General features: G+C 40.1%; 1 protein-coding gene across 2 annotated transcripts in view; it reads right to left on the bottom strand.

The window, feature by feature from the left end:
• Nucleotides 1-507: 507 nt before the first annotated feature.
• gbe1b (glucan (1,4-alpha-), branching enzyme 1b) overlaps nucleotides 508-11,944 on the bottom strand; it is a 127,410-nt gene continuing 115,973 nt past the window's right edge. The window contains exon 16 of one of the 2 annotated variants that reach the window (XM_078956608.1): nucleotides 508-2,107. In XM_078956608.1, the coding sequence (XP_078812734.1) occupies nucleotides 1,958-2,107 (150 nt within the window). In that variant the 3' untranslated portion in view covers nucleotides 508-1,957. Of the gene's footprint in view, nucleotides 2,108-4,997; nucleotides 5,587-11,944 lie in introns of those variants that run through there. The other variant, XM_023962003.1, reaches the window with a different exon arrangement.

The raw sequence follows: 11,944 nt of genomic DNA, 5'->3' as shown, positions 1-11,944 counted from the left end.
AAAGGCAAGCAGGAAAATCATTAAGAAAAAAACCCTGGGGGTTATGCATTATTTTATGCAAAACAGCTATTTGAGTTTTTAAATCTTATCTAAAAACAGGACTTTAGAAGCTTCCAAATCTAAAAAAATAAAATAAAAAACTTGAATGTGTATTTTTTGAACATTAACTTCTCTTTTATACTCGTGTATTTTTATGTCTCAAAGATGAGAAAAACTCAGTTTCAGATAAATCAAAATGTAAAACAATATTCGAAATAAAACAAACATCTACTTTAATGCTAAAACATATATATTTATTTTTATAGTTGAAACTAAATTCAAGGGGGTTAAGTAAAAAGAAATGAGGATATTTTGTGTGTAAGGCAATTTTGGCCTGAAAAAAAAAATATTTATGCATAAAAGCAGAACATTATTACTATAAACTGCAACTCCACCATTCTTGGCAACAGCTCATGTCCACAAAAGCAAAACAGTTCATAACAAAATGCAGAAATAAAGAGATCTCAATTAGCATTTTGCACATTTTAATTGGATATTCCGATAACCTCAGAGCAAAACAACAGCTCATTCTCACATTAAGTACAAACTTTAAAGTTTGTGGATGTAGAGATGCTGCTATAAATACAATTTAAGGAGAAGGTTTGGACTATATAATCATCCAAAGAAAGAGACCCACTGCATACCCTGTTTTTATAGCAGTGTTTCATGAATTTATTTCCCAAAAATACAGTATGGAGCGACAATAGAATGCACAGTGAAGGCTGCCTGGTATAGTCTCAAGGGTCAGCCTCTGACAACATTATCTCAGCGCGTTCCCTTCCTCTCCTTTGAAGACGACACTCCCTTTCGGGCATTTGTATTCACGTGAGCAAATAAGAAAAATTGCAAGCCGACAAAGTGTTAGATCAGAGGGTGCACAGCCTTCGCATAATAGGAAATCTGTCCCTAGATTGTACTGGCACGCATGTTTCCCCGTCTGTCACACATGCACCAGATAAAACGGCCATGTGTGTAATAAGGTTCTTCAGACTGCCAGGTATTGTATTAAGGTAAAACTCCAAGGTCTCAGCCTGGGGTGTTGCATTATCTGTGCAGCATATTTCAAGCACTGTCTGCTGACATTTGCTGCTCTTTTATGTTCCGAGCATCAAATTTACTGGCCAAACATAAATACGCACGCTACAGTGAAGGATGCAAAGAGTAGCTCACTGGTTTTGGCAGGTGTATACCACTGTGGGGTGGGGATCTCTCCTCCTGTCAAGAGTAAAAAGTTGTATGAAATGTGTAATGCAGCTTCAAACGACGAAGTGAGGGGCCTGAGAGACATAAGGCTGCAGGGCGCGAGCCAGAAAACCCCAAATTCCAGGGACTCAGACATGCAGTTGTTTTAAAAACCCTTAACTGAAAGAATCCAAACAAAAACTATGATTCCCAAAATGCATTCACCTAAGTTGAGCTGCTCTTAAGAAGTCCCCATCTATGCCACTAATGTTTGGAGTTAGTAGCAGGAAATGCAGGTGCTAAGGAAATGGGAAAATGATAGGCTGCCTTTCATCCTTGTTACATCATGTTGTGGGGCGCAGAGAGGTGGCTGATTTGTGTAGTCATGCGACAGCATTTCACAACCGTTCTCGTCACCAAAAACGGAGAATTGAACTTTTATATTCTGTATTGTAGAAAGCAAAGTAGAATCCTTTTCTTTGTCATTTCAGAGATTTTCTCAGATTTCCTGCTTGAAGTCGATGGCAAAAACACAAACAGGACAGTCTTCAAAACTGCTCTTTAAAGACCCACTCCAATGAAAATCATGTTTTTAGTGATTTTAACATGTTCTTGTTGCATTTTCTCATGAGATTGTGATTAAAACAGCTTTTCTGGACATTCCTTCATTTAAATTGTTGTGAAGCAGGACCAGATGCTGTTGGAAAAACCTTGTAGGAGTGACGTACTGTTGGTTCTACAGTCGGCGGGCCACAAGCCCGCTGCTCCGCTCCATTCTGATGCATCCACTTGTTGACACATAGATCCACGCACGTCTTTGTTTTCCTCGTCTGAGCTGGCATCTGGCTCGCCATCTTTGTTTTGTTCTTTTGTGAAGCGCTGGAAGCTAGCAGGAGAGAGTGTAGAGAAAGGGATGATGGGAAATGAAGGGAGGCTTACTCAGCGCCAACAGTCCCACCAACAATTCAGAGGGGAATTTCTGATCAATTCCTTCCAGAAGCTATGTCCTAGAAAACGACACAGGTTTTTTAATTTTGGCTAATAATCTCATAACCATAAATAAAAGACATCGGGGAACACCTTCACAATAGATCAAAAGACGATCAGAGGGAACTTAACTCACTGAACTCCCCCCTGCATCCTCGATCAGGTTATTTATTAGCCTTTGCAGTTTTCCGAAGTAAGTGAAAAAGAAAATCTCACACAAACCTTTTTTTGTGTGGAAATTATTTATATCCATTTTTTGCTTAAATGGAGTCAAAATGTATGGATAAAAGTGGTCTCAGATGATTTGATTTGATCCAGTTTATTAGGAATTGCAGGAAAGAAATATTTGCGCATATGTGGAAACTAACGTACAAATCAAACAAGTCAATTTAATTTGTCAGAAGCTGAATATGAAAGCAGTTAGTCCATCAACGACCCGCCGACACCTTTCACTTACAGGGGTGAATCAGCAGTCAGACAGCACAATCAGTTCATCCACATGCTAGTGAGGTGACAGCCTCTGATTCATTGTTATTAGCAGTAATGAAAGAAATTTGCTGAAACGGTTACAGTGCATCAGACATCAATATTTCGTCCAAGAACAAATGCAGACAATTCATTGAGGCTGAGGTAAAGTGACAATGACGTTGGATCAGATGAGGGGTGATTAAACACCAGTTCAGTTGTTGCTCGTTATGAATGAAGGGTGATCTTCTAACGCGGTGCAGAAAGACTTTGCTTTTTTTTAATATTTAAAAGGTTTAACAGAAAAAAAACAAGATGTTCATGATGCTTTTGACTAAACACAGAAGGATGGCCTTGAATACAAATGCCTTTGCTTCAGCTGCAGGCAAGAAAGATCAAAACCTGTCGTATGCTACAATCCACAGCTTAAATGAAAGTCTGCACTAATGCTGGAGGTGTGGATCACAGCACTCATGGCAGTAAATAAAAAGAAAATTAATCACCCTTTGTTTTATTTCCTTCCATGCTGCTGTGATAAAATGTGACGTCCAGATTCAAGCAGCAAGGATGGAGTTTTGAGCAGATTTGCAGATCATTTGCCGAACAGAATTTGACGCCATTTTTGTCCCCTAACATCCCGGATACTTCTCGCCGCGTTTCAGTTAATCAATAACCGTCTCACGTTTCAGCGTCGCAGGCGCTCTTTAGCCGAGTATATCGGGACAAAACTCACAGAAGTCAGAACTAATTGAAAGAGACACATGTCACCTTCAGTGCATTTAGGCCGTTTTCTGTGTTTTGCTGGAACGTCCCCTGGGGAACCTAATGAGCAAGCTGCACATAAATCAACTTCTCACAGTAGTCAAGAGTGTGAGTCGTACCTGCGACATTCTCTCTTCTCACATGAAGGAGTGCCCTGATCACCAGTGTCAATGTACTGTACGGCATTTTAAGTTGAAGAGTTTAGTCAAATTTGTGGCTCAACAGTTTAACAGCTTGCATTCTTTGCAGCACGCCCAACAAAGCTGTTAAAAGGATTTTATCTGTTCTTTAGCAAAAAAACGCCTTCAAAACCAATTCCAATGAAAATTGTGTTTTTAACATGTTATCGTGGCATTTTTCTGATGATGGAGGCCATATATTTAATATTATTTATTATTATTATTTAATATTATATTAAGAGAATTAAGCTTAAAATGGATTTTTCTTTATTCATATCATGGTGAATAAGGGGCAGACACAAAAAAGGGAGTTAGAAAAAGCTCGTGGCAAGCAAGAGACAACAGCTAACCATATTCTTCCTGCTCCGCTCTATTCTGATACATCCACTTGCAGAAAAATCCATTTGTCTTTGTTTTTCTCGTCCAAGCTGGCATCTGGGTTAAAACTGAACAGCGGAATAGCTCCAATATTACTCGTCATTTTTTGTTGCACTGGTAATTGCTTTGCTGTGTTCACACCGCGTTCAAGTGACTACTTCCAATAAAAAGTCTATGTAAACACATGTATATGCATGTTTTGAGCTTCCGAGTTTAAACTCTCTTGTTTTCATGTTGCTATAGGAGTTTTTGAGTTCGGTTTCGGGCTCTAAATAAGTTAAACCTGTTGAACTTTGACCAATCAGGGACTCGGAATTGGTAGTGATGTATGGATAGCATCTTTTTCAATACACAGAAGTGCTTGAACTGTTTGAAAATTGATCATGAAAGACAAATTAATAATTGGGGTTTGTGCCCAGCACAATTCTTCTGACACCACGTATCAGAATAGAGCCGTGAAAAAAAAAAGCCTGGACCATTATTTAAAAACGTTGCTCCACTTTGACATTTCGCACCAAGCCCCTTCCAACTGTGAGTACATATGCTAGTATCGGGCAGTGACAGTTCCATGCGAACACCGTATGCTAGAGCGGCGTTCGAGAACCTGTGTTAAGTGCATTATAGAACTTGCATCACATACCTAGTGTGTACATAGCATTAGGTTGGGGTTGTAAAGGGCTGTAAACTAGCGGGAGAGCATGTGAGCAAATGGATGATGGGGAGGGGGGGAACAGGAGTACCTCTGCACAAACAGTTCTACGCACAAATCAAAAGAGATGAATTCCTAATGACCTACTACCGCTCTGCAGGATCTTTGTCCCAGAAAAAAAGACAGATTTTTTTATTTTGGCTAAAAACAACCTACTCATAATAAATGTTTAAAATGGATCAAAAAACAATTGCAATGGGACTTTAATAAATGAACAATATATAACAAAGGCTCTCTAAAACTTAAACATTTAGAAATTCTTTGTTGAGACAATAAGACCAAAAGAATTCAAGGCATTTGTTTATACTTTGTGCAAATGACAGTTTATTCGTACACAGTGTTTAAGCGAATGTACCTGGACACATTGAGCTAATACTGCTTAGTGTGTTTTTATTTAACACAAAACCTTCATTGAACTTGTTTGAATACAGGAGTCGTGATGTTATTGCTTTTCTTGGCCAGAGTTGCCAGCCATGCATTTAAGCTAAACCCACAAACAGTTGCTGGTTACTTCAGGATGGGCTCAGAGGTTGTCGTCGTTTTAGGACGTAGATGCTGTTTGCTTGGACGCTTCCCAAATGGACCATGGAAGTCGAGTTACGCGGTGTCTAAGGTTGCAGATGGTAGTTGAAAGCACAGAATCTGGAATTTTTTTTTCTACCTCTTTAACCTCCCACTTAGACTAAAAAAAGGGGGCTCCAGCACAAAGGGTAGGTTTTGCTGGTGTTCAAGGTTGACACTTTAAGATGAAGGTGACTGTTAACGCTCAGTTTGAGTTAGGAATCCATTCTCAATCCCGGTCTCTGTGGAAACAATCATCTTCTAATAACAGTAATCTATCTCTTCGTTGGCCAGGACAATAGCTGTTCTGCAGGGGATGTAGACCTGAGAAAGAAGGAGACAGAGCGAGAAAGGGGAGACAAAGAAAAGTGAGACAATTTAAGATTAATGATGTTAACAAGAGCTCCAATTTTGGGGGATTACTTAATCTTCTGGTTTATCCTTTTCTCAGAAGTGACACATGCTGGCAGCGGGGTTTGCCCTGTGGTCACTCCTTACAATCAAAGTCTGTGTGTTAGCTGAAGCAGTGCAAGGCAAAAAAAAAAGTGATAAGAAGTACTTTTAGAGGATACTCGGTTTCCGAAAAACAAGTCTTTAAGGTGAAGTGGCAGAAATGTGAGAAATACGGCACATATATACAGCACTATAAAATGTTTTTTCACCTCTCACCTTCAAAAAAAGGCCGGTCTTAACTCTTTTTCTAAGTATGATATAATGACAAAACCCCCAAATTTATTTTTAATTAACTTTAAGGGTAATGCACACAAAGACATTTTGACATGTTTGATCTGGATGCATCATTTTTTTCAAACCATTGTATGATACTGTATATAACAGCATGTGACGTAACCCATAGCAAATGCCTGGCTTCCGGTTCAAAATAAATAAAGCCAATTCAGTCACCATTTTTCCGCCATATGACCTTCAGCATGTTGGAACCAGACGCTCTCAGTAAGCCTTGATTGGCCCGTCTACATTACTATGACAACCACTCTCTCCTATTAGGAGTGAGCATGTTAGAAGGCCACACCCCTTCCACTGAAAGTGGGCTCGGGAGAATCTGTCAAACGCTTCAAACGTTTGACCTGATGAATCCTACTTTTATGGAGGCATCTAATTGGTCAGTTCATAACTTGAATAACTAAAACTACAGCAAAAAAATCATGAAAACAAAATTAGGGTTCGCAATAACACGTTAATAAAAGGAAGTAGTGCAAGAACGATTGTTCTGAAAAACATAATGACTGAGCAATAGATGTTTATTTCTCAACAGAAGTCTATGGGAGTTTGTTTTTTTGGAACCAGTTGGTACCTCCGATATGGAATGTGAGGGGGGGAGGGGTTGTTCATTTCCAGTTCTTATTTTACAGCATTTATTTACTTGTATTTTTATATATATATATATATATATATATAGTTAATTAGCTTGTAACTAAAAAATATGGCCAATGAGAGATCAGAATGTAAAAAAAAAGCTTGTTAGAAACCTAATCTAAAAAAGGGGGGAAGTTATGCAATGCTATGAATGATGGGGGTGTGCGGTGATCTAAAACACTGGTTGCAATGGAAAATATTTGCAAAAGAAATTAAGGCCCTGGTTTGAATTCTGGCTGGGAGTTTGCACGTTCTCCTTGGGCACTCCGGCTTCCTGCCAGTCAAAAAGGTTAGTTGATGTCCCCAAATTGGCCCCCAGTGTGCTTGTGATTGTGTGCCCCTGCAACAGACTGTGGACCTGTTCAGGGTGTACCCTGCCTAAGCCTAACAGTAGCTGGGATAGGCTCCAGCAACATTGAGACCCCAAAATAGAGCTCTGAAGATGGATGGATGGATGGATGGATAGAAGCATGCAGGATCTTCAATCTGCTTGAAGTTCTTTTTGCAGAAGATGAATTGTGCATGAGCTGTAAACTTCGGTTTCTGTGGAGATACAATCTGCCAGTAGGCATAGGCTGATCTAAAGCCAGCTCTGCGGACTAGGAGGCAAAAAGGTGTGAGCGGGAAAAAAAAGTTAACAGGAAAAGTAAAGCCTGTAAATGTCACAGTCCTTAATATAAACAAGCAGCTACAAAGAATCACTGTGTTGAATGCATAATGCTCAAGTGATTCACCTAACAAAGTCCTTGATCATTTTTTTTGAAGTTCAGGGTGTCATTTGGAGGCGAGAAGCTCCCGTGCACCATTATTCACTTCAAATTTATGCCAAAAGGAGAAACCAGGCCGTCATAGACGGTAACATGTTTTCCCGCAGCACAAAACTGTAAAGGGGAGCCGAGCTGGAAGCTGCTCAATCTGCCCCCTCCCTCCCTGAACTCTTCCAGCCGCCTCTCGGCATCGGCGGATCTGAGCTCGAGGCGGATGCGTTTCTGTGGCGACAGTTTGTCATCCAGGGAGTCGAGCAGCCCCGGCGCTGAAACACTGACACAGACACTGGTGCCTAATTAAACAGTCACAGTAGGAGAGTCTCCACGCAGGAGCACCACTGAGAGGAGCAAAGACAGAATGAATCACTGCACCTGTTTAGACAAAAGCCGCCACCACCACCTCGCCCAACCTGGAACGAGTCGACAGGCTTCACTTCCAAACAGACAGAGAATAAAGTGGAAATTCCAACAGATACTATATCAGTGGACATTTCTTCTAAACCACTGGAAAAGAAGAGGGGATAATGCGATTAGAAAACTTGTCAGTAAACAGCAGTAAGTAGCTGATGATGTTTCTCAGCCGCATCACCAGTCAGTCGGTTTCATGTGCTAATGACTGTGCATAACCCATGTGTGATGTATGAACTATAATTTCATCTCACACAGCCAGTCATTCTGCATTCAGATGAATTACTCAGATGGAACTTCACACTTAATGCTCTCCAGAGTCAAACATGACTTCTTTGAAAAATATTGTTATTTTTTAGTACTTTTAACATGTTCTTGAGGCATTTCTCTTTTCAAATCATTGTGAATTAGGAACAGATGAAATAAGCTCGGCGGGCCACAAGCTCCCTGCTCCGCCCCATTCTGATGCATCCACTTGTAGACGACTAGGATCCATGTCCTAGAAAATAACACTAAATTTTTTATTCTAGCTATAAACGGCTTAATCATAATTAAAAGACCACTGTGAACGCTCTTACAATAGATCACAGGATGACTGAAGTGGGACTCTAAGTCGGGTGGGATTTGAATGGATGAGTCGGCAAAGGCTTTGCAGTTTGTGATGAGTCATTTTGGCCAACACTAGCTGGGTATTTTAGCAAAACAAAAACTGCTAAATTGAAGAGGTGCAAAGGAAAACAAGGTGAAGGAAGGAAACGAGCGTTATTGGGAAGTATGTTAACAGAAAGTTTGCTGAACCTTTTTTCTGCTTCTTTTGTCTCACGGATGTTCTGTGTTGCCTCATGGCATGCTCACATGAGAGAACTTGGATTTTGTACTCTCCTCCAAAGCAGAGTCCAGCCTTTGGGCTAATACTCAATCCGATCAATGTTCAAACACACTGATAAAGGATTCATGAGGTGCTTCGCTGGAATATCCACTCTGTCTCCAGACCCCAGCAGCGTGCAAGAGCACTGCCTGACTATCTGTGCACTTTAACTCTCCAGACATGTCTCTGTTTGGTTCCATTATTCACTTAACCAGTTCCAGCTTGCTGTTAGCACTTCTGCAAACTCCATGTAGCTTGTGTGTGGAGCAAAGACCACTCATTTGACCGCGTAAGGATACACACCACTGTCAGAATCCTGAATCTAAATCTTCTGAAAAACCACATTTGCAATCATTTCTTTAAACTGGAAGTATAGCAAAAATATGCATATTTCTTCTTCCAATGAGGATCTGTGCAGCTCCTGCAAGTGCTGCATATGTGCTAATGATTTCTGTGTATGTAAAAATATGAGGCAGGTCCTCTGTGTCCTGTCACAGTTTTATTCTTTTTATTCCCTATCAATGTCAGGCCTTAGATCTCGGCGATGGAATTGAACATCTTTTGATCATTTGCCACACGCCTCTACGTTTCCTTTTCTTTCTCACTTCAGCTTAATTTCTTTTTGTGAAATTGTCACAGGAGACAACCCCTTTGATGCATGCAAAGTTTATCAAAAGGGTTGGGAGCGGCTAAATATTCAACACCCTTTCTTAGCATAACATCTCTGACATTATAACCCTCGAACAAAACGGTGACACGCCGCCATGGAGGATCACCTAAAATAAGTCTCCTCACTTGAGGAATCTGGGTCTCAGACTATTTAAAAGTTTCTGTCTTGTTAAATGAATAAATTGTAATCATTCAACGAGAGTTCATGATGTACAAAATTCTCATGAAAGGCTCTGCGGAGCAGATCAGGGCTGTCAGATGAGGAAAGCTGGAGAATCTTTACTCACATGAAGGGGAAGGATGTGTTTGTGGCGGTGTGCTGTTTAAGGATTCACTCTCTGCGTGTTGGCGAGGAGAAAACTCGGCATGAAGTTGATCGGCTTTATTGCAAAAGCCACAAAAGTGCTTTTTTCATCTTAAACCTGGCAAATCAAACACCTCGAACAGCAGATGTATGAAGGAAGAGTTCTGTATTCATTAATATTTAAATACACATTCATACTCTGTTCTGTGCAAAACTTCTTGTAAATAGCAGAAAGTGAAACATTGCTTTTATTTATTTATTTATTTATTAAGATAATAGAAACAGAAATGAAAGCTCAAACTTTATATACACAATAGCTAGTCAATATTTGATGCATGAACTCTCTGCCTTCTAACATTGCAGATAAGAATATTATCTATAGGCTTTTATAGAAGCGTCTCCACTGGTTATCCCACGTAGACTAAATGATTTTCAGATTAGAATTCAGTGGAGGCAATACCTCCATTAGCTAGAAACCTTATTTTTTCTTGTGTTTTAAGGGGCCTCCTGATAATTTTACTTTTACCTCTAGTCAGGCTTCAGATGAATAGTTTTTGTTTTTATTTTTATTGGTTGTGTATTACAGCACCACTAAGAGCCTTTACCATGTCCCACAGTTGACTCTAATCTTTCTATTCAATTCTTGTCATTGTCTCTCGGAGGACAAATGTTCATAAAGTACGTAGGCTGATGTGTGATAAAAGCCATACAATAAGAAACACGCCCATACCATGATTCTAACACCATCCAAAGATATTAGGATAGAGTCTCAACTCTAATGCTACATACACACGGGGCATGTGCGTTCCAGAATGCATTGGCATGAGCTTTTAGCATATGGTGTTCTCACAGGTGTGTCACTACCCAATACTAGCACACGTACTCACAGTTGGTGGAGGCCTGGCACAAAATGTTAACGTGGTGCAAATCTTAGTAATCCTGCTCCAAGTTTTTTCTTTCACAGCTCCATCCTGATGTATGATTTGATGTCATTTAATTCTGGCTGGGCACAAACCAAGATTCTGTTCTTTATCCACCACTACAATGTCTGGTTGGTTCACCATTACCATCCTATCAGTCTGGATCTGGAAGTCCCACAGGATCTTTGCCCTTTCATTCTCTACCACCTTCGGAGGTGTTTCCCATTTTGACCTTGGGGTTTCCAGTTCATATTCTACACACATGTTCCTGTATCCATATATATATATATATATATATATATATATATATATATATATATATATATATATATATATACACGTTGATATAGACATAGACGGGCTTCATTGATCGAGTGATCAATGGTTCACTCGATCAACACGAATGAGCTGCACTGATACGCAACACTTTACCAATGCAAAGTGTTGGCGCAAAGCTGCTTTTCCCAGCTTCAGAATCGACCTGAATTATGTTCATTGCATAAACGGTTGAAGAGTTACGATAACTAAAGGAATGTAAACACTGCAGCCAAAGCTCCTCTATTACTGGGTTAAATATCTTTGGTGAACTTAATTCATCTGCTCGGCTTTCGTAGGTAAAATGCAGAAAAGCCTCCATGAGCATCAGGCAATGTGAAAGAATCCTTCAGTTCCCTAGAATTTACCCCTGGTTCCTTTGTGTCCTCGTGGACGGTTACACAGCTTGCTCTTTGAGGTGCCACGCCTCGCTCTTGGCGGAAAATTGCGGCCCATTTCTCAGAGGATGACCTGAGACTGGTGTGGCAGATATGGCAGCAGAATCCATTTAAACAACACAAACAGCTCACAAGGCCATGAAGCCCAACCGTTTACTTTCCATTTTTTCGAGGCAAAAACAACCCAAGTCTTGTGTCACAGACCGCGCTGAACAATAGCTGTCATGCACCAACTGTACAGGAACCTGAGATGAGACACACACCAGGAAGATTCCTCCTGCTACCCAAAGGTTGTGCTTTATCCAAGTTTAGCACTTCAGTTACGATAACTATTTTTTGTTCAAGGAAATGTCACAGAAAGGACAAATGTGCCCAAATTAATAAAATATCCAACCACTGCTCTGGAACATTAAAGTCTCACTCAGATCATCTATTGTGCTCCTTTCAAAGCGTCCACAGTAATATTTTCATTCATTCATTCATTCATTCATTCATTCATTCATTCATTCATTCATTCATTCATTCATTCATTCATTCATTCATTCATTCATTCATTCATTCATTCATTCATTCATTCATTCATTCATTGATCTTCTAAACCCGCTTTGTCCCTTTTGGGGTTACGGGGCTACCGGGAGCCTATCCTGGACATCCTGGGC

Source organism: Oryzias latipes, chromosome 13 (genome assembly GCF_053564925.1).
Source record: "Oryzias latipes strain Hd-rR chromosome 13, Olatipes_Hd-rR_3.1".
In the NCBI taxonomy this organism is placed as follows: Eukaryota; Metazoa; Chordata; class Actinopteri; order Beloniformes; family Adrianichthyidae; genus Oryzias; species Oryzias latipes.
This window is presented reverse-complemented; position numbering and strand designations above follow the sequence as displayed.